At 38.1% G+C, this 23,803-nt stretch overlaps 1 protein-coding gene across 5 annotated transcripts in view; it reads left to right on the forward strand.

Annotated features, from left to right (window-relative positions):
• ENPP2 (ectonucleotide pyrophosphatase/phosphodiesterase 2) overlaps window positions 1–23,803 on the forward strand; it is a 72,221-nt gene that overhangs the window by 29,084 nt on the left and 19,334 nt on the right. For all 5 annotated transcript variants that reach the window (XM_071421682.1, XM_071421680.1, XM_071421678.1 and 2 more), the window contains exons 8-13: window positions 622–741; window positions 9,338–9,393; window positions 11,552–11,617; window positions 12,384–12,456; window positions 20,552–20,663; window positions 21,990–22,115. In XM_071421682.1, the coding sequence (XP_071277783.1) occupies window positions 622–741; window positions 9,338–9,393; window positions 11,552–11,617; window positions 12,384–12,456; window positions 20,552–20,663; window positions 21,990–22,115 (553 nt within the window). The remainder of the gene's footprint in view (window positions 1–621; window positions 742–9,337; window positions 9,394–11,551; window positions 11,618–12,383; window positions 12,457–20,551; window positions 20,664–21,989; window positions 22,116–23,803) is intronic.

The raw sequence follows: 23,803 nt of genomic DNA on the forward strand, positions 1-23,803 counted from the left end.
CACTGCACAAATGTTTAAATGGATGAGACAGGAGCATATGGAGAAAGAATAGGTTGGGAGGGGAGAGGGCCCAGAGAAAGGAATTTTCTGCTCTTCTCTCTGAATTGCTTTTACTGTGGGACAAATTATAGTATAAAGCCATGGCTTTGAGTGATCTACCTCAATTTTTTTTCTTGGAAATAATTTATCTAACAGAAGCAGTCATGAAGATAAAAATAGTATAAAATGGAAATGCTAAGTGTTACTCTTGCAACCAGAGAATGAATTACTGTGTTCAGAAAGGGCATTCATAAGGAAGAACTGAAAGTACAAATAGATCTTGTTTTTATACATATCTACTTTTTCTTTGATGACCTCAAACTAACTTTTAAACAGTGTGAAAAACTTGAAAGTATTGAGTAACAGGAGTTTTTTATTTTTTTTAGCACAATTCAATCATCTCTTACTGCTTTCATTACTACAGCCAGATTTAAATCTACTTATCTGAAAGTAAAAATATTTTCCATTATGTAGTTACAAAGATACTTATTTTAAAATAATTTAGTGGTACTTTCAGATAGCTAGGAAGCACTGCACTTGTGTGCATTAGAGTTTTACTAATTAATCTACTTCTGCACAAAGGGACTCTATCCTGAATCACATGGGATTGTTGGCAATTCGATGTATGACCCAGTGTTTGATGCCAGCTTCAGTCTTCGAGGGCGAGAGAAATTCAATCACAGATGGTGGGGAGGTCAACCAGTAAGTTTCAAATTCCCTCCTACTTTTTTCTTCCTCCCTTTTCTCCCTTCCCCCTGTGCTGTGGAACATAGCCAATAATAATAATTAAAAAAACCATATGTGAACAATTTGTACCTAATCCCTACCCCCTCTCCCCTGGCTCGGCCCTCTGTCTATGAGTTTAATGTAATGTTTTGAGTTGGCTTTTGCTTTTCAGAATAATAAATCCATTGACTATGGAAAGGTCCTTGCACTGATAAGTATAAATTAGACATAGCTAGGACAAAACCCTCACTTGAGGCAGCAGTGTAACACTGTGATTTTGTTACTATGGCATAAGGTTTCCTTTTCGTTATGGGTTTCCTAGGTTTTTGTCCTAGTAATGTTCTTGAGAAGTTTTAGTGTAAATATTTTGTCAGCATAGCATGGCATAATTTCATAATTATTATTAAAGTCCACAAGTAATCACTGTTACCTGATTCCTGTTACACTGTTCCAGAGGCTGTGGAAACTTGAGAATTAATTTCTGCCTTGAGCACAGCAGCAGAGGCTGGTCCAGTCTCTTAGATTAGTGTTGGACTTGGTTTGTCTAGGTCTGAACCCTTAGTCTAGGCAAGGAGATGGAGTCCTTCCAAGTATTCTGTGTTACTACAGCAAAGACAGCCCCTTTGCCTCTGCTGCACTTTCCCCATTGGTGCATGCTGTGTGGCTTGCTTTGTAAGTAAACAAACCAGTAAGTTTTAAGTGCAGGAAGCCAAGGTGCATGCACATTTCATTGCACTGATTGCTTAGGGAACTATGGTTCAAAATGCTCTCTGATGAATTAACCTCACAAAAGAATGAGATGGTAAAGGTGAGGAAATCAGAAGGGGTTTGGGAGCACCATAATCTGTCATTTCTGTTTGCTGAATTGATCGATATCATCCCTCAAATCTCTTAAAACAGAAATATCCCAAGAGGCTAAAGGGAGTTATTCTGACAGTTGTAGGCTTAGCAAGTGTCTGTGTTGTCTGCAAGTCATTTGGTCCTCAACAAATGTGAGACAAGGCAATTTAGAGCGACAGGCAGATGTGTCTGGCTGTAGCTGAGGCAGAATGAGGTATTTGTGCTGTTGTAAAGCCTGCCAGTGAGTGTGGGCACTCCCTTGGCTAGCTATGACCTGGGTTAGCTTTTGGCATGGGTGGTGAGGAGAAGACAGGGTGAGGAACATAGTTATTACCTTTCCAGATGGGAACAAGGAATCAGGATCAAAACTAGGAGCAGCAAAAGAGCAGCAGTGTGTAACCTCTTTATCTCAGCTACAGCCAGAGCCACACTGTTAAAATCTGCTCCAGTCTGGAGTTGAGCTCATGGATAATCCTGTGGCTCAACTGCTGTGTGACAACTCATTAAGCAGTTGGAATTTAATTTTGCATTGCAAATTTAATTCTGCATCTTACCTTAATCATGGTTAGGTAGGAGTTAGTGGAGAACTAATTGTTGGGGCTTGTACAAATGTGTGTACTTTTAAAATACAATATTTTAGAAGTACAATATAAGTCTATGAAGACTTCATCACCTCCTGTGTTGTGTGGGGAACATTGTTAATTCCACACCTATGCTACTCCAGGGAATAAAAGATTTTCTGGATGAAAAATTTCATCTGAGAAGAGTTCAAGAAAGTTATGCAATAGTGGGTGACCTTATGCTGGATGAAATCCTCAGAGGATGGGGTGTGTGTGTGTGTGGGGGTGTTGCATGCCCAAGGAGGGATAATAAAATAAACCAGTTGTTCTGAAAAATTGTTAAAAAGGAAACACACAAATCATGTAATAAACTGGACATGTCTTAGGAAAATTGGAAGCAAATGCACAGAGGAAGGACTATAATTCAATCCCCATACACAATAATATGAGGGAAACACATAAATTGGGCAAATCTGATAGAGTGGCCACAATAGCTGGATAAGGAGGTGATACATCTCTTGCAGAAATATGGTATAAATTATACTCTCTCTGCATGTGCAAGAATTGCACATTTGATAAGAGAACTGCAGATTTTTATAAGAGAGGAAGTTATCTCTGTCTATATATTGGTTAGATACAGTCAGCTTCTAACACCTTTTTATAATTTTCTTTAAATATGACATTGACATAGACTGCCCAAAATAGCTGAGTATTGAATGATGAGACAGTTCAATTCAGGGGGTAGAAAGGGATGCCTGGTCTATGTATCAAAGGAATCCTGTCTGTCATATCACACATTCAGCTGGCTCTTTTTATGTCCTGGGTCTCAAACTGAAGTATTCAAAACCTGCAGAGTGGAATATGGTTTGCACAGGATTGGAAATTACTATTTTTCTGTGCAAGAAGGCAGAAAAAGTGCCTGAGATTCCCAGCTTTGTATTATGGCTAAAATGCCTAGAAGAGAATGTAATTTAACGTTGATAATTTCTGAAATATTTTCTTGCTCCTGGAAACTGGCCTACTGTATATTGTTCTATGAAAATGTAGAGGGGTTTGGTGGTCTTTCCTTCTTTCTTTCTTTAGTTGTTCTAATACTCAGTCTTTTGCTGAAAAACAGCCAGATTACCCCAGACATCAGTGGGATTTGGCAGATGAATATCTGGATGCTTTTACTTCATGAATTATGAGAAATTAATAGCATTAGGAAAGGGAGAAGGGGGAGAAAGTAGCTTGGAAGTGTTTCAGGGTACTCTAGCTGGTTATGGGACTTCCTGATTTAGTATACAATGTTGATTTATTATATAAGCTTAAAACAACCTTGTTTTCAAAACAAAAGTGTTTCATAGGAAACAGCCATAAAACCACTCCTCATACTGCAACAGCATCTCACAGAAATGGTGAGCATCAGGGCCCATGGGGGAAACTAAGTTTACTGCTCATTTTTCATGACACTGACATTCTTGTTTTCATCCCAAGTAACTTTAGGCACTAAATTTAGGCCCCAGCTGTCTTTGGCTTCTGTTAAGCACTAGTTTTCCATGTCTTGGTTTGATGTAGTGAGTTTAAACTTACACTACACATATTGGGGTTTTTTAAAGTGATCTTTCATGATCTTTAGAAATAACCCATTAGCCTCTCCGAGGTCAGAAGAGGCAAGGTATACAACTGCTGGTTAACAGGGACAGAGAGGCTCCTTCACAAGGTAACTAGGCTTGCATTTGAGTTTGGGTCCAAAAGATGTCCTTCACTTCAGAAATATCATCATTATAAAAGTATTGATGGATGTTTAGGGTGCCTTGTATGTAGCTTTAAATTCACTATCAACCTTTTAAAGACTACAACCCTCAAAAAAGGCCTATCTTGAGATGTTAATCCTTAAACATGGCCATGACATTCCTAGGTATCAGACAGCATGTTGTGAAACTATCTTGGTAGTTTTCAAGGTATGCCTGTGGACATTAGCTATCATCACCCTGCATCTTAACTTGATATTCCTGATTCATCCAAATTTATATATCAGTATTTAGAATAAAACCATTATTGGAATTTTGTTGATTTTGTCTGTCTAATAATTATAGACGGAGCTTCAGAATGCTGTCATGTGCCTTTCCATCCTGAACAGGTCTTGCAATCACTTTGTTGATTGGTAGAGGAAGCAGAAGGAGAGATGTCTGTAATTCTGTTTTATAAGTACTTCTTTTTATCCAGCTTGAGCCATGAACAAGCAACAGGACTCTGTCTATTTAATAGCCTTCTTGTACCAAAAATCTTCTGTCTGGGCAAAAAGGCAATGCTTAGTTGCCAAGTCTGGGAGAACATTTCTGTCACGTAAGAAGTGTGGAAGGGGCTACTCCATATTTTACATTGTTGGCAGAACAAATTGCAAATGATGCAGGAATGTTATTAATTCTACATGCTTGTACCAGTCTTGTACACATTTCTTTACTAGGAAATGCTGTGATTTCCTCCTTCCCACCTCTGCCTAGATCTGGGAGGGATTTCTCATTGCTATATCAGCCTTTGATTCATCTGACACATCAAATATGTGTCAGCCTTTGTGAAGTTGTGGGCTCTTGTTTACTCATGGAAGATTAAAACCAGGGAGGTGTCCTACTTTCTCTGCAGGTTTTCAAAGAAAATTCCACAGCTATCTTGAATAACTCTGGATTAAATGCTTGCACACCTGTGTGCAAGTGTGTCTAGCAATAAGAAGAAGGGAAAACCTGGGACTTCCATGTTCCATATGACATCTGACTTATTGCTTAGCCTTGTCTACTTTCATCCATAAGTAATGGAGAAGAATTGTAGTCATTCAACACAAAGGATATAAAAATAAAAGTAATTCAACTTACAGGATATGTTTAATATATATCTAGGAAAGCACGTATACTACTTTTTGGGACACATGCCAGTGTACTAGGTTTGAATTTGTGATTGCATATTTTAATAGGTCTTTCTATATTGGAAAAGCTGGATATTGTTGGTTTGATGGTAGGAAGGTAGAGTGGTTGATCTCATTATTTTTCAAATATTTATTCCCCGTCTCTCTGCTTAAGCAAATTAATTCAGAAATATGTCCTTTATAAAGTTTGCAATACAATTAAGCTTTTCCCCTCTGCAAGCCAGAAGAGGACATTTGACGTGGTTAAACAGCTGACTATAAAATTCTAACATATTAACAGTTAAACCCAACAAAATTATGTATGGCAAATGAATTGCATAAGCTCACAAATGGTACTGACCTTGCAGAACAATAACCCGTATTTACTTCCTAATTTCAGCTGGTTTGAATGGACAAGGTAGAGAGGGCATCTGGCAACCTTTTTCTATCCCACCCTCCTGCATAACTTGTAGACTGCCTTGAAAGACAATTAATTTAACTTAGACAGTGAGAGGTGTTCACTGGTGGTAATACTACAGTAAGAGTTTGCTGCCAACAATTCTACTGATGTTATTATCCTGTAACCAAAGTACTAAATAAACTTGTGTGCTCCCATCAGTTGCTCCAGTCCGTTGCCTAATTTTGCCTATCCACTAAGGGGTCTGAGTAACAAAGGTATCTCTAGTAGAAACAGCTACTGCTAGATGCATCAGCAGTGTCTCAACTCCAAAACATGATGAGTATTTTATTTAGAGCTTGATCAATGCAAATAGAAATTCTTCCACCTCGATATGGCTGCTTCTCTGCATGCTGAAAGACATCCACAAACATATTGCTGAGTAGCAGTTTTAGGTACCATGGTGCTAGTGTTGAATTTTCTTAATCTGGATTTAAATAAATCAAGGGCTGGCTGGTTTGGTTTTTTTTTTTTTTGGGGGGGGGGGGGGTGTTTGTTTGTTTGTTTTTTGTTTTGGGTTTTTTTTTTTTTTTGTTTGGTTTTTTTTCCCTTTCTCTTAAAAAACAAAGGAGAGCAGAGGTCCAGTAGTGATTTGATGTAAGCTTGAGTTGAATCAGGATCTGCCTGCCAAAGTCAGGATGGTGTCTGTTGAGACTCACTCAGATGTTGTAGACAGATAGGGGCCCTTTGATTTGCTGATCTTTGACTTCAACAGATCCTTGTCTTAGCTATTCATCTTATTTCAAGTGCAGCAGACACATGTACTCATCTAAACTGCTAATGCCAATGTAAATGGCTGCATTCCTGAGGTGAAATACTGGCAGGTGCAGCTCTTCCCTCTCTGAAGCCTTTAGGCTGAATGCCTTTAGGCTGCACTTATTGCTTTTAGGACTGCACAACTGGGAGCGAGCTCCATTTATGTGCATTACCCCAGTGCATGCTGTTTTCAGGTGATGTTCATGAAGAACACTCTATGCTCAATGAGAATAAAAATATAGCAACCTTTCTCACAGATGTGCTGGCTACTTGGCGAGATACCAACAATCCAGTTATTCATCTGTCAGCATGACAAGTGTTTTACTTGCCTGGCTGGAGAGTGTCTTTTGGCACGTGTTTAAAATCTCTGCCTAAAACACACAGGGTCAGAGGGGAATTCAGCTGTGTAAGGAGCAGCACAGGATGTCTTCAGCTGCTGAGGGTTGAAATTGGCTGGTCTCATTTAGACAGCCAGGCAGACTGGACAGTTTGGGCCTGTGTGGACCAAAGTACTAGGAATTCAAACTAGAGTTTGCAGATGGTAAAATCCAAACACAGAATTCTCTGGACTTAGCTTGTTGGTACCTTCCCAAAGATATCTGCAAAATTGTTTAGAATATGCAAAATTATTTAGAATATTTAGAATATGCAAAATTATTTAGAATATGCAGGAAAACAAACATTTTCAAAGAAAAATCTGTTGCGGGGAAAATGGTTCTCCAAGTAGAGCAAGACAGAGCATAACAACAGTAGGAGCTGGCACACATTTCATGCTGAATGTGTCTTTGACCACCTTTCTCTGCCAGGACTGGGCTTTTCTCTATGAATAAATCTGCAATGCAAAGGAAATTGCTTTAAGTGTGGGCCCTTTTTCACCTGTGAATACCATGAAGCACTAATGAATATGGAATGAATAACTGCCTTTAATTAGACAGTATCTAGGCTGGTTATATACCCTGATGTGTTGACTTATGTGGCACAAACAAGCATCCTTGCATTGCAATCATACTTCTGACTGCAGTGTGTGGGCTGAGTGACATGGCCACTGGGTTGTAGGCACGCTTCCTTTCCTGCTCCCTTGCATCCTTCTGTCCCATCCCATCAGAGCTAGTATCCTGTGATATTCAAACTTCAGTATCCTGAGATACTGAAAACAATATTCAACTATAACCCCCAAATTCCAACATAAATTCAAAACATTTTTTTTGGTAGTTACTGTGCAGCCACATCATTTTGTGATCGTTGTCACTATGCAACATGTGCTGCTGGTGCAAGGCTGGGGCTGCAGAGGCTGGGGGAGATGTTCTGGGGACTCGTTGTTTGGTGGCAGCTTTTGAGTGTTTGTAAATATGAACCGAGCCTTAAGTCAGATCCTTCAGGAGAAGCACCTGAAAACAAAGAGTGGGCTCCAAACTCGTGGCCATTCTGCTTCTGATCTTGTTGCACATATTTAGTAAAACATCCTTTCTATAGTGTTACTCTGGATGTAGTTTTCACTGGAAAAGAGGTTTCTAGCATTACTAAAAAGTTAGAACAAAATGAAAACAAATGACCTTTTATAGATGTAATCTTAATTTAATTGGACTGAGTCCAGTCAGATTTGGTGGAGTAGAAGATGAGAGGTAAAGGTTGTGTCCAGGGCAATGGAAATGCAAATATGACCAATTTTCCCATAAATAACATTACAATATCCAAATCTAATTGCTTTTAACTATAGCCTCATTGTGCAAATGATCTTTCATTACTGTGCCAAATAAATTTCAATTAAGACTGATGTGTGAATAATTCAGGCATGACTTTTGAATGATGCATGTCCAGATGACAGTTTATAAGTGCCTCTTTGAGCAAGGTACAGGGACTTTGTATTTTTAAAGAGTTGATTTAAAGTAAACAAAAACCTGCAATTATTACATAAGTGAGCTACATTTTGTCTTAAAGCTTCATTAAGTGTATACATTGCAGTATGCATAAGTAATGGGAGGAAATAATCTAGCTCTATACACACTGCCACTTTTGAAATTAGTTTTGAGATAATTTGGATAGTTCCTTGCAAGAGAAATTTAGTTCTGTAGAGCTATAAACCATGTTTGCTTTCCTTGATTGTGAACCTTTCTGATTTTCTAACATTCTCATTCCCCTGCCTTGTGTAGAGTCATAGGATAGAAGAGAGAAAGAGGGTGGTAAGGATAACCAGGAGTATGTGGTATAGCTTTCATTAGAGAAAGATCAAACAAACCTGTGTTTAAAAAGGAATGAATAGAGGGGAATATCATGAATGTTGTATAGAAGTGGAAGAGAAAAGATTAATTACCTGTTTTGGAGTATGAGAATGGTACCCTAACCCCACTGAAAACCAGCAGGTTTTAAACCAAGCAAAATTAAAAATGCACTCACGGAGTGTGTGACTACATTGAAGAACTTTCTACTGCAAACTGATTTATAGCTAGAAAAATGCAAGGGACTTGAAGGATTGGAAAAAGGGTTTGAAAATTTCATGGAGATTTTTTGGCCATTCCCAGCAATCACCCCATCGGGTGAGCTCAAGAAGTTCTTCAACATCTGTGTAGGAAGGTGTCCCTCCCTGCAGTCTTAACACCTCTGTGTCACTCTCTGTGGCCTTTTTTGTGTGCTCTCTTCTAACACTCTTCTGCTGATGGTTACTGATTGTAGGATACTGAGAAGAGGGACATTTATGCAGACGCTGATTAGTGTTAAGGTATGTTCCTTTCTAACTGAGTATCCTCCAAAACCTGAATGCTAAAAGGGTCAGAGGAGTAGTGCTGGGTTTTGAAAACAAAATTAAATACTGAGGAATTCCTGACCATGAAACTTAGTGCTTTTAATTAGAGCAACATAGAGATTTAGGGGTGAAAGTCCACAGCACAGCAGCTAACCCACTGCTGCAGAGTTTGCATAGGTTTGTCACTCCTCGTTTTCAAATTAGGGCTGAGCTGAAAACTGCAATTTTCACTTCTAGGCTCAGGGTAGAAGAATGTGTCCTGAAAACATTTTCTTTTGATTTCAGAAAGTCATTAGAGATCTGAACACATTCTAATCCTCTTATATTTTCCTCATTAGATTTGGATTACTGCAGCCAAGCAAGGGGTGAAAGCTGGCACGTTCTTCTGGTCTATGTAAGTACCTTCTGTTTTCTGGAGGTTTTAAACTAATAATTCAGAATTAATTCAATATAAGTATTTATTAAATTGTTTTCCTTTCTCTAATAATTTGGTAGGTTGGAGACTTTATTTGTAGCCCTCTATTTGTGCAATGTTTCTGATAACCAAAGCTGATGCTACGGTTTGCTGTTTTAGATTCATGCACTGACTTTTAAGAGTTGCATAAAGAAAAGATGTGTGCCTATGTGAAAAATTGCTGTCTTTCATTTCAAAGCGTGTTTTTTTGCTTCCTCAGTATTGCTAGCAATGTTTCTTAGTCCTCTGAGTGTGGATGACTCTTGTTGTCCTCTTATGTTTTTGACATCACCAGTCTAATTTATTTAAAGGTCTGATTCATTCATTTTACAATACAGTCTGGTCCTTTGAGCAAGATACCCAATTTCCCTTTCCTAAGAGGCAGCCTTGAGGATCTCTGCTGTTTGTTCTCTTGTTCAATGATGTCAACTTATTTTCCCTTATTCCCACTAAAATATATCTTTACAACCAAAAATGAATGAATTTTGATAATTTTTGAGGAATTAATGTAGATCAGCTATTACAGCTTCTGGCAGGATTGCAGGAGCAAAGACAATGTTTAAGCTACAAGACTGAAGTAATAAGGGGATTTGACAATTTTTCCTTTGTGATTCCTTTAGAAATAATATGGTTTACTGTTCTAGATATCATAAAGCATGTGGAGGGAATAATAAAACACACCACAAGCTGATGATAGGTTTAGGCTTGCAAGATGAAATCTGACAGAGCTCCACTCTGGTGCTCTACAAACTAAACTATAGCTAAATAGTCTACATAAACACCCTGGCCAATGCATGCTTGGGATACAAAATGTAAAAAAGGTGGCTAAGGATAGGTTGTATGAATGGTACTAGGAAGGGATTGAGGCAGCCAATTTATGTGTGATTGAAATATATATGTCTTAAAGCTGTATTATTTCATTTGGTGCACAGAATATTTTTGGGAGAATTTTCAGGCAGGCTTTTTCAGGAAAACAGAATTTTCAATATATTTTAGTCAGAAATGAGTTAATCGAACTAATGGATTTTCTTTTTTTCATATTGCACAAGTAATAAGAACATAAAAGTTGGACAGTATCCAAAATCATTATTCCAGTTTAAGCTTTTGCCTTATTTGCAAATTTTAGAATAAATTCTTATTTTTATGGTTTTTTACAACCCGAAGTTCTCCATGTAGTTGGAGACTGAGGACTACTGTTTGTCTACACGGCATTAAAAATGAAATTTGCATTTGCAAATGGCTGCTGCCATCTCTATTTCTCTTGCCAGAGGTTTCCAAAGAGTGCTGAATTCAGTTCATTATGGTGACTGATGGTGGTGTCTGATTCCTGCCTTGGGATTCTGCTCCTCAGCTAAGGGATTCTGGACTGACTGTGCCATTGTATTAAAATGACTGTGTGGTCACTGACCTGCAGAGCTTTCCTAAGATGAGATATTTGGAACTTTAACAGTTTCTAGGGTTAGTCATTCTCATAGCATGAACTTGGCCTCAGCAGCCAAGTGAGAATGGCAAGCACTGTACAAACAGTAAAGTGAGATGGGTCTGTTCTGCAGAGTGAGGAGCTGTCAGGGTCCAAGTCCCTGTGCTGCTGGCCTGGTGTTTCAGATGGCTCTGTTCTGATTCACACCAGCCTAGCCCTCAGTGGCTACTGTTAAGGCAATGAAATTTTTCCAGTGTCTGTAAACAGGAAAAAGGAGTACTACCAGAGCAGGGTGGTTTTTTAAACTTGTACTGATGTGAGCAATACAGTAGATTTTACCCATGCCAGCTATCCAATGGCAGCATACATAAAGGTTCATCTGGGTTAAAGCCACCAGAGTGGATCTTTTATTCACTCCTGCTTGAAGAGGTAGATTTACTGCTTTGAGTTCTGACTACATTTGAAAACTTTTATTCATCTTCTTTTGGAGTATGCAAACATTCAGGAGATCTGATGTGATTCTGCTTGCAAATTAAGAATCAGTATTAAGCAACAAAGAAGCAAATTATGCTGTTATGATACATTATATTAATATTAAATTCAGTTCATAGCAAGCATTTTGTTGATGCTTTTTGTATTCTATGATAATAAGGTATATCTTTGTATTTTGTGGTCCAGTGTCATCCCCCATGAGCGCAGAATATTAACAATACTTCAGTGGTTAACCCTTCCAGACAATGAAAGGTAATTCACTTGTTATCTGCTGTTGGATAACTGCTAGTTTGCCTTCTCTTTATAAGTAACTGGAAGAGCAAGCAAAAATTTAATTCTGAAATTTATGTTTGTCTGTTACAAGCCATCACTGATTTAAGGATTTGTTTGGCTTTTGTGTTTAGTGTGAGTTCTTTGGGATTTGGGGGTTTTTTGTTTGTTGGTTTGGGTTTTTTGGGGTTTTTTCATAACAGCTTTTAACCATCAGCAGTTTGATTCTTCCAAATAAATGTATGATATGAATTTATTTCTTATCAAGAAGCATGTAATTACTTGGATTAACTTGCATTGTTCTTATCCTACTGAGCCTAATATGGTTTTAAAACCTTACAGGCAATGGCAGTTGTAGAACTGGACACCAAGCTCTAGGAAAATGTTAAGATTTTAATTATGAGTGGGTTTTACTGCACAAGTTCTCACATGCTGCTGCAAGGCTTAGGCAAGCTGCTGTTGGGATTTCTCCTCCAAGATTTAGAATGAGCATGTGTCCTCAGATGGTACCCCATGTGCCTCCTTGCATGTGTTCTTGGGTTTAACAAAGCTGCAAAACAACTAATCATGCCATGGAAACAGAAAACTGCTAAATAATTGTGGGATTCTGTGATTGAGAAACAGTTCCTTTTGCATAGAGCTAAGTCTCATTGGAAAGCTGACTCAGTTTGACTTGACCTGGCTAGCCTGTGTTTTTGCGGTGTTGTCAAAGGAAAGCTAACCTGAACAAGACCTTTCTTTCTTTCAGGCCTTATGTTTATGCCTTCTACTCTGAGCAACCAGATGCTGCTGGCCACAGATATGGTCCTTTCAACTCAGAGGTTAGCACAGATTTTTTTTCTACAGAAAAAGCAGGTGTCTCTAATACTTTTTTTCCCCTCCCAAAATATTGATGCTGCTCAGGAGTAACATTTTTAGTGAGTTTGTTTTCACCTGTTTCTGCAGTATGCTTCCCCTCTGCCAGAGAAAACAAAGTTGTCTTCTAAAGGATTTATCATGTAAAATTCACTTCTGGGAGAAGGAACTGCCTCTGCCTTTCAGGAGGATATTTCTTGATGTGATACAATAATGCAAATGGAAAGATTTATTTGGTGAAGACAGGAGTATATTTGTGTGCAACAACATAATTTAACTTTCCTCTAACAGTTTATCCTTCTGAAAAGTAATTAAAATATAATACAGAAAATATTGAGATAAAATGTAGAGAAGAAAAAAGCTTTCTTTAAAGCTGACAGCCAGCAGTAGCCAAAGTAATAATTCCAGTCTGTCAGGAAATATAAAAAGCTGCTAGTTCCAGTTTCATATAGGCCCCACAGGGGTTCAGAAAGCTTTTCCAATAATGTTCCCTCAGGACCATACTGTTGAGTTTGGAAAAACTTTTAAAGCACCATAAGGCATTTTAATGAAAAGTTATGTGCAACATTCTGCAGTAGTTTAACCTCTTCTTTGACTTTGTGTAGCTGGCTGGGACTGATGGGCATTGTTTCCCCTGACAACACTGGCCAGGTGACAAGGACTTGGAGATAATGTACTTGTCTGGAATATGTAGGGAGGGAAAGTAAATGCTCTACCCAAATATCCTGCTTTGAGTGGCTGGGATCTGGCATTTCCAATGATGTCTGACATCTTGCAAAGGTCCCCTGGTTTCAGTGCAAATGCATGCCTGCAGATACCCATCACAAGACTGCAGGAGTTTATATGTAAGATTTTCAAAGGGTAAACAAATGTGTGCCATCTTCAAAAAGTGAGGAGTGTATCAGATGCCTACCCTCTGGAAGGCAATGCCAATCTCCTTGAGCAGCCAGGTACCCAGCAGTAGTTTCTTATTTGTTTGGCAACATCTGCTGGCTGTTCTTGACAGTAGAAGAGAGCAAAGAGAAGCATCATTAATATTTTGTAGTATAGTTATTTGGGCTGTTTAAACAGTTTGCAGAGGTTATGAAGTTGCTGTGAGTAGCAGCCCTGTTGGAGCAGTTGGAGCCATGGTCCTAAAGCAGTGGGTGTGAGGAATTATTCCAAATCAGCACTGGAGCACCATGTTGGATAGACAGAAGCAGTCCTTTTTCTGGATAAGCAGGGGTTAAGATCTACCAACACTTTCTAAATTGACAGACATGGATATGTGTCCACGTTGTCCTTTGGCTCAGGAGTTGTGTTTGATTCAGTCAGGCAAGGTACTGGTAATGAGAGCTCTCTGATTTAATGATGTAGTTCTTAATAATGCTTTATAGTTCCTCTTAGTGAAATGTTACAATTACTATATGTGCCTTATGATTGAAAACTAATTTTATTTATCTGGATACAGCCACTTCGAACAGAATGATGGAGCTTTTTCCATGGACTTAAAAGGGGAATATTAAGATGATGGCATTGTAAATGTTCTTTCAATTGGTGGTGTTTAACAAATCTGCTTAGCGTCCAATGTGGCAATCTAGTTTCAGGTTAATTATAAGAGTCTAAAAAGTGAAGTGTAGCAAAGTGTTCATCAAAGGAAAAGTCATTATAAAAGCAAAAAGCCGCCAAAGGCTCTTCCTGTAGGGGGGCTCTTGTGGATGGTTATCTGAAGGTTGATCTCTAATTGCAAGGCAAAGCTTCAGCTCTTGATAAGTGTGAATTAATAGCTTATGAAAGTTCTGCAAATAGATAGTTTCATGTCATTTGTATTAAACACAAGAAGACCATGAAATTGATTTTTAGCAAATTGAGAACAGATGAGTTAGCAGAAGAGCATGTATGGGTTTGCAGTTCAAACAGTGGACCAAACTTTGTGAATGGAAACTTGAGTAAATGAATACAGCTGTGTAAGTACACAGATGCTGAGCTTTGCTAGGGGCCTGGTTTTGGGATAGAAGAGCTAGAGGAAGCATTTTATATTGTTTCTCTTAACACTGGTTTCAGTATTTAGAAGCTATGAAATTTACATCATCTGGAAGAAAGTCCTCAAAAGGATCCCCTCTAGCTAATTCCTTGATACCAAGAGCATGACTTCCCTGTGAAATCATTTTTTTCTTGTACATGACTGGCAGCAGTTAGACATTTGGAGCATTACTGACCATTTTTTTCTTCATGCAAAGGCAGATCAACCAAACAATAAAGTTTGAAAACAAGCTTGTAACAACTCTGTGTTATATTTACAATGGGCTTCTTAATTCTTCTTTTGAAGAGTGAATATTTCATGCTGATTTTTCTTACTGCAATTAGTAGTTTGAGGAATAGTTATTTAGTTATTTACCTTGAAAACCTCCAAATCTTTATTAGAATGAAGGGAATTTTTATTTGAGCTTATTATACCAAATAATGTTCCAAATTTATTTTAAATAAATTTAAATCTTTAATGGCAAAGGTTTAATGGCATCCAGATGGCTCTTAGATCTTCCCAGCACATGCACAGCAGCCTATGTGCAGAGTGTCTTAAAGCAAGAAGCAAAGGGACTTAGATACACTTAAAATTTATTGGTGAATTGCCAGTGTTTTTTATATAAATGGAATTGATATTATAACCAGTCTCCACAAGCGTAACTTTGCATATCCACTAACATGAATTTCAGTGTAAATGGGTTGGTTGTCTGGGTTTTGGGGTTTGGTGGGGTTTTTTTTGTTTTGTTTTGGTTTTTTTGCTTTGGGGTGGGAGCATTTTACGGGTTTTTTTCTTTAAAAATAATTTAGGGGGTATTTCAGTGGGTTCTATTACATTTTCAGGAGCAGTTGTGGGAGTTATAAAATAATATGCTTGCTTTTGATTTACTTCTGCCTTTTTTTTTTCTTTCCCTCTGTGCTTCTGCAGTTGAACTCTGGTAGGTTGGTCCATCCAGGTCAAGAAGCAAAGCTTTGGCTGGCTGGTTACCCTTGTGATGTTACAGTTTCCTTCTGTAAGCGGGGAGGGATTCAGTTCCCTCCTCCATAACTCTGTTCTGACTCTTCTCAAGCAAGACTAAGAATTGGCTGGTTAATAAGAACTTGGCTTTTTTTATTTTTTTCCTAGCTAATTTTTTTTTTTTTACATAAAATATTCTGGAAATATACTACCATAAGAGCTCTGAAATACATCAAAATCTGGCAGTGCTAAGCCATTTCTGCTGCTCCTCTAACATGCTGTCTTGAGACAGTCACCTCAGTGTTGAGACCGCGGTCTCCCGCGCTCGCGTGTTTCTGGCATTGTGGAGCTCTCTCTGAGCCAATTCAGAGACAGTGAAATGAGAGTCCTTTCTTTCCCTGCCGCTCCTCTCATCAGGACTGCACAAAGCTTGAAGTGTTTTAGAAACAGAAAACTCTGGTGCTGCTTTATTAAAATGCCTTTCTGGAGAAAGACGAATGAGACTGGACTAGAATCTCCTTTCCAGCTGCTTGCGTTGGAAGCACTGAAACAGCATGGCAGATGGTAACATCCCCTTCTTCCCCTTCCCTGTTTATGGAGCTCTGTAACCCAACAACTGGGAGAAGCTGCCTAAGTGCATAGAACTTAAATAGCATCATAAATCTCCAACTCTCCCCAGCCCACTCAGCATGCTCCATTGCAGATTGTGGTTTATCTCCTTGTAGGTGTCACCTGTCAGCTCTTCTCACACCATCTCGAGCAGTGCCAAGAGCCTGCGAGTTGTGTCAGCAAGAGTGGGACAGTTTAAGATTACAAGCAAGTTGATTAATGGGAGAGTAGTTTATTCTAGCTAGATCTTAGTTTTTTCCTTCTATGTTTTTTATTTTTCCTCCCATAAGTCTGTCCTAGGTAATTGTGCATTTAGGAATAATACCATTACCCAATCAGATGCCACTCTGAAACAGCTAGGAAATTAAATTCTCAAAATGCACATAAAGCTGGTAATAAGGGAGGTAGCAGCACAGATTTCTCATGCACTGCCACTAATCTGCCCCACCCAGCTAATTTGAAGCTCCATGTTAATTGAGTCTCACCTGCATAGCTCTGATTTGCAGACCCCAAATAGCGGCAAATGGGGTTCTGGTGACTTCAGTGAGGTGCAGGGCGTGGCACACAGTAGTGGTATCTGCTAGTGCTATAGATGAAGAGTACTTGATTTCACTAATTCAGCCAAAACATTGGTGTGGGAAACCTTGCAGAAGTCATTGAGACTGGACAGCCTCTAATACTCACACCTGAACTGTTGTTCAAGTGAAATGTTGCATTTCCATCAGTACTCAACCCTGGACACTCATTAAGTTTTGTGCAGTGAATTTTGCTGTAATTGAAATTAACTTAAATCTCAGTAATGGATTAATATTTGATAACTAATACCCCCTATGTCTTTTCAAACACAGAAGCCCCACCTATCTTTAGAAACATCAATTTAATTTGCTTTTATGCTGTCTGCTCTTGTAACTGCTGTTCTGCTTTCAGTACAATTTGGTGAATTCCTCCTTAAAAAGGGGTAGATCCTAAATTGTCCAAAAGCCTAAACATTTGATAAGGCCATAGCATTTATGCTTCAGGATTATCTGGCACAGATAGCTTTACTATCTGATGTGAGTTGAGACAGGCTTTTTTTCTGAGTCCAGACATCTCTCCCTGCCAGTACAGGAGAGTAGTTATGGCTCCCCTCTTACTCCGCCTAAGAGACCTAAGAGAAAGCTTCCTCCTAAGAGGAGACAGGAAAGACCAGTTGCAGCTCCAAAGAAAAGAAGAAAAGTACATAGAGTGGATCAATATTCTACGGAAACTCGTCGGAAGAAAGTAAGTTCCAAAAATTTATGATGGAAGTGCCTCTTTTTAGGCACTAAGCTGTCTTTATTTTTTTCAATTTGGGAGTTTTCTCCATGCTTCAGGTTGGGATTTTGCAGCCAAAACTTTTATAATTTCACTGAAGGACCCAAAGGAGAGCAGCCAAACCAGACCAAGCCTTCTGGGAGCTGTGTTTTTCTTGTTTCAGACTGTTTGCATTAGGGAAAGTTATCTTTATAATCTTTATTTTTTAAAACCCAGCCATCAGCTGGAGGCAATGTCAGAAAAATCTGGGAAGACACTACTACTGCTGCTAAACTTTCTGAACTATTATGAGTTCTGCAATATGTTGTAGCCTCCCTAACTCCCAGCTCTTGGGAGCCTGGTGATTATTTGAGGTTTTGTGTCTAGTTATGTTTCCACAACATCATGGTTGTGGAAATATCCTGAAAATGTGACTAATAAAAGCTGAAAGGAAAAGAACATTTGTTTTAAAAATACACATTTTAAAGTCATTTTGTGACTTCGGAGGGTAAGGAATTTTTCTTGCAGGATTTCTGAATGGTGTATTTGCAAGAGGTGGTGTGTAAGTCTGTTTTCACAAGGAAAACATCAAATAGAAATTGCTTTATTAGGAAAAAGTGCAAGTGGATGAAAAGAGTATTCCTTAGTGTACTGTCTTTATCCACCTGGCACTAACAATCTACATATTTCTCCTTTAAGCTAGAAACAAAAGCCTTTACACTCCACAGTATCCTACAAGAGGCTATAAACATTCTTCTCAAGAGATTTTTTGTGGGAATGTTTTTTGACTTGTTGTACAATTTATCTTTAAAGAGTTATTTTGAGACACATTATTTAGGTGTAAAAACATGGCAGACAGGGACATGCAAAAAAAAAATCACATAGAACCCCAGGAATTTTCCAGAGAACTTTTAAAATTTTAAGGTTTATTTGAGAGGAGAACTAATAACTACTATGGATGATGTTGCTATTACTCACTAATTTGCCATTCCAAGTGATACCCTTCTGACATGAAATAGAGTAGAAATAATATTCCTAGTGACGTGAACATATGTTGCTCTTTTTTTGCCTTTCTTTCTCTGAATGGAAAGGTCATCCAAACTTACCCCTTTTTCTTAAGAACTTTTTCTTAAGAACTTTTTCTTAAAAGTCAGCTGTGAAAATTTGACACCATTTGACACCACTTCAGAAAAAAACTCCCTACTATTATGTAGTAGTGGCCATCACATCTACAAGTTAATCTTTTGATGCTGTTTGACAGCAATGAAATGCCATACAGAATGGATCCTATCAATTATTTAAAAAAATTAAAAGTAAGATTCTTTCTTTCTTTCTTCCTTCTGATCAGACTTTTGCTATGGGGAAACTTGTGAGAGAATCCAGCTGGATTTTTTATGTTTCAGGTACCACACCCAGCACTTTCACAATGCTACAAAACTCTTTACTGTAGCACCATCCTAGAAATCCATGTATCTTTAAAGATAAAATGGTTCTGTACAGTCTTCCAAAGTCTTGATAATAGGTGAAGAAAGATTTATGCAACAGCTTTGTTAGCCAGTAAATCTTTGAAATCTACATCTGGGAGGAGCTGTAAGAGGAGTTCAGATTGCTGAAGGAAGAGGGTAGCTAAACAGAACTATGACTTGAAATCTTTGAATTATTGTTGCTGTTTATCATCATTATTAATTTTGAAAAGAAGACTCAAGCTTGTTGACAAAAGAAAACATTACTGGGAAATCTATCTGGATTTCCAGCTTTCTTGAGTACATTTTGGATTCCGAGTAAAAGTTGTATTTCTTTATATGATTGACACAATATAAATAGACTTTCATAAAAATGGAATTTCCATTTGTAGAAGAAACTCCTTGTATTGGAGAGTGAAAGAATGCTGAAACAGAAAATTTTCTTTTTTTCTGAACTTGAAGGTTTCAAAGTTTTAACTTTAATGACTACTTAGGCTTTCCTGAATTAAAATATTTCAAAATTTCACCCCTTGTCTGAACCACTTCCATATGTTGCAGAAATTGTTCCTCCTGTTCCCCACTGTGATTCCTTCTCCTGTAAGTCCCTTCTCTGTATTTATAGTGCCACATGGGAGTTGATGTTTCCTGTCTCGTAACCTAGCAGACTCATTTAACATCTCTCCCTTAATGATTCACGCTGAGGGAGAATTTCTGAACCATCTCTTTCTGGGTCACACTAACATGGTGTTTATTTTAGAAAATTCTGCTGAAATCTAATTTTTTTCTCATCCAGAATTTATCATTCTCTTCGTCATTGGAAGGATTTTTTATTGTGAATACTTGTGAATACTTGTGAATACAGCCAAATCAAACAGACAAGTCAGGAAGAAGTTGCCATATAGTGACAACAAATGTTTTGTTCTCAAAATCAAAACAAAATGAGTCTTCTGCCTAAAATCTTACTTTTCCCCTCTCTGTCATGTGGTAAAAAATTTTTCATTTTCTTAAGGCTGAAAACATAGTCCTGTGTCTTGCTTTTTTCAGTTTTTTGGGGGGCTTTGGGTTGGTTTTTTTTTGTTTGTTTGTTTTGTTTCTTTTTTTTTAATATAAAAAAGAAACTTTTAATGAAGAAATCACAGTTCAGTATCTGTCCTCTGGGGCCTGCTGACAATTTTGCCAGGACTGTCATTTGAGCTGTTGGAAACTCTTGGCTTTGAAGCTGAAGAACACTCACTCTGAGCCCCATGTGCTACTCAAGTGACATGCATCTTGTCATCCTGGTGTCAGATGTCCTTTGAAGTGAACTTCATTAAGTGCCTTGGCATGTGAATCCCAAGTCTAAAGCTTCATTTCATGCTCATTTTTTGACTAAACTATTCACATGAAATACTGTTTTCTTTTAAAAGCACTGCTTTCTATCTACAAGAAACGAACTGAACCCCAAAGTCACATGTGTTTTTCTGCTGTCTACACATTGTTTTACCAACTGTACACATGTTCATGGGAGGCCTAGGATCAGCCATAAAGACCCTTTGCTGTCTTGTCAGCATCTCAGCAAGGCTTTCTCACAATGAAATCATGGTGTGGATATACAAAAGGAAATGGTACAATAATTGTAGGAGTAACAGCTCAGCCAAGGCTTTGCCTCTTGACCTGGATGATTTTCCCATCAGAGTTTTGCCAAAGGAGCCCCATTTGTAGAAGTAGAAATATTACAATGACAGAATTAATTTTTTTTCCATCTGAATATTTATACAGATGATGGTGAATCCCCTGAGAGACATTGACAAGACAGTAGGACAGCTAATGGATGGACTGAAACAGTTGAAACTACATCGATGTGTCAATGTCATATTTGTTGGTGATCATGGTAAATTTTAAACCATAATATTTATGAGAAGATAAATGCTTAAGCAATGTAGCTGTAAATATAATAGGTAACCTAATTCAAAGTTCCATTTAAGATATTTTTGCGCTGATATTGTTTTCTGCTAGGTTAACTCTCCCCAAAAAAGCCAGTTGGTGTGGATGGGCCACTCGGCTCACCTGTTAATTGTCATCGAGAGACACTTGTCTTTCATAACAGTGATCTGGGTATTTACTTCTTTACTCAGAGCTTTTCAGATTTTGGTGTTTCTGATATCACATCCAAATGTAGCTCCTCATGCATGTATTGGAGGGCTATAATTTGCCTAGAGTAATCTTCTTGTCAGTTTTTATGGAATAAAAAATTTAGTAGCCTTGTTCTCCTCTACATGATAAGAATAGGACTTTAGATTGGGGTACTTCCATGGCAATTAGTAGGTCAAATTATCCTATTAGAAGAAAGATTGGAATATCTTTCTTATATCTGTAGAATATAAGACTGTGCCCCACTTAGATTGAAAAGTAATCAAAATAATGGAGGAAGGAGGTAAAAAGATATTTCATGGTCAGATGTCATCACCTAAAAGCACAGATGCTATTTGGTTAGTCTTATTCCTTCAAACATTAGAATAGACTTTGCAATATATGAAACAGTAAATATTAGCAAAGATAAAAAGAAAGTTTTATTAAAGGAAAACCTGGGTTTGCATAACTTTTTTAGTGATGCCACCAAAGGTCCTCTTCTTTTTAGGTCTTTATTCCTGACAGTCTCACATGAACTGCTACATCAACAATAAAATGGCATATGCCTCGTCTCTGGATGTGGGTAGAGGAGGGTAAGGGTCAGGAAGGATTTCCAGGGGTGGCAGTTCTGTGCTGAGAACCTCCTGTGGCTGGCAGTACATTCCTCCCCACCACAAATATCTGCAAGAGAAAATTGTTTATCTGCGGCTGCCTTAGAACAGACCACCAACAGACAATACCTTTTGTGTGCTATGCCTCTTAAAATCATTTGTTTAAAAAGAAATAATCCCCAAAGCAGAACATTAAACTAGAAACAGACTTTGATTTTTCCATGAGTTTAGTTTGGAGTTGAGTCAGTGCACACATGTTGTATGTTCCTACAATGCCTAGGCTGGTATTTCTCTTGCATAGGCACTCCTAGTTGGAGTCCCACCAGTGTATTATGTTGCAATTAGATGGCTGTAAAGAACAAGTTTAGTCATCCAGAAGGAAATAATACATAGGGTGTTTGGGGTCTCCTTTTCTTGCTGTTCTGGAAAATGTGTTTATTTTCAGGGTGGATTAATTTTGCATTTCCTTTCTGCAGGGATGGAAGACACAACTTGTGAAAGAACTGAATTTTTAAGCAACTATCTGACTAATGTGGATGATATAATTTTGCTGCCTGGATCTTTAGGGCGAATTCGCCCTAGGTCTAGCAATAACCTAAAGTGTAAGTTAGTTTAATTGTCCCTTTTACATCCTGAGAACTAGACTCTATTCCTTCCTTGAAATGATGCTGTCCACAGAGTATAAATTTGTAGGATGTTGGCAGGAAGTTCAGAGGGAATCCCACTGAAGACAGCTGCTCGCTCCCTTTCCATTTTGTACTTCACAGACCCCACAGTGGTAGAACTGTTCCAGGGAGTGCTTAAAAGTTTTGGGTTAAACACCACTCTTTTATATCATGGAGGAATGGGAGCTCCTCCTTTTTTCCTCCAACTAAAGCTGTATTTGGGTGATCTCAGCACTGCACAGCTTGGATGTAAAAAAAGAAAAGCATCTGGTACATTTTATGAGCTAATAGGAAATAAATGACTTGTTAATTTTGAATTCAGTAGTTTTATCATACTTTTGGCATAGATGAGGATCATGTGGGTTTCTAAACAGCAACAGACTGGAGATGTTGAAGGATATAAGGAAGATTAGCACATGCATCCAGGGCCAATGTTGTCAGGAAAACTTGTTGTTATTTTGAACCATGCTTTTAGAAGTTTACCCTGACTTAGTGTTTGAGATTAACTCATCTTTGACAATAGGCTCAGGGCTCAGGCAGGAGTCCTCTGGTGAAACTAACTCTGTAATTTCAAGCATTTCAGACCAGCTGTCTTCCTTTTGCCTCCAGGGCAGCAGTACTAGGACAGGGCTTTGTGCCAGCACCCTGACTACTCTGGTTCAGCGTACAAGGGCAAACCTGGCTTTGCCAGCAGTTTACCATGCTACCTAGCTACCAGGCAAACTGTGTAACTCATAAATAACCCATAAGTACCTGTGTTTTTTGCACCATATATTTCCAAGAGTGACAACTTTTGATAGAGGGGAAGATCTGACATCTGGGATAGCCAAATTTTCCCTCACAACACTTCAAATATGCTCTGGGTGAGGACAAATTTCATAGAAAGATCCATCTTTGAAGATTAAATACTTCCAGAATAATAGCAAAAATCTTAAGAATGTGGTAAAACATCCATAATACTGTTTTTTTTCCTTTTTTTTACTATAAATTTTTTGCCAGGTAAAAATAAGTTTATAGCAAAATAAATGCATATACAAATCAATATTTGGGTATTTCTGCTCAAGGAATATATGATGAGTGTGTAAAGATTTGTTGAAAATAGTGCACATGTTATTCAAATTTTGTAGACTAGCATGAGACTGAATTCCTACATTACACAGTCTACTGAGAACAAATTTTAGTTCTGAGAAGTCTTTTTTTTTTTTAAAGATCTTTCAATCCTTGTCTTTCCAAATTGCTGAGAAAAATAAGTTTTCCTTAGAGAATGAATGGCAATATGTTTCAAAAAGATCAGCTTGTCTGTGTGACCTCTGAGTCATACCACTGGTTTTCCCACAATAACATTTTCCTCTTTTGGCCTCTGTGTGCAGCTTCCTAGTTTGAATATTTGCAATTGCTTATAAATCAGCAGTTTGAATGTTTGAATGTAGAACAAAGAAGCATGTTTCCTGCCTTTAGAACTGGGGTTTACCTCCTTAAATGGCAAATTACCAAATTCTTTATTCTTTATTGTTCCATAATACTGTCTCAATACTGCAAACACACCTTTGCAATGCAAAAACGTGCAGCTTGTGTTTTGAGATGCAATAGAGCCCATTTCAAGCTCAGCAAGATCATGCCTTAAG

This window comes from Agelaius tricolor, unplaced genomic scaffold (assembly GCF_023055355.1).
Source record: "Agelaius tricolor isolate 1412-34295 unplaced genomic scaffold, bAgeTri1.0.p SCAF_2, whole genome shotgun sequence".
NCBI lineage: Eukaryota > Metazoa > Chordata > Aves > Passeriformes > Icteridae > Agelaius > Agelaius tricolor.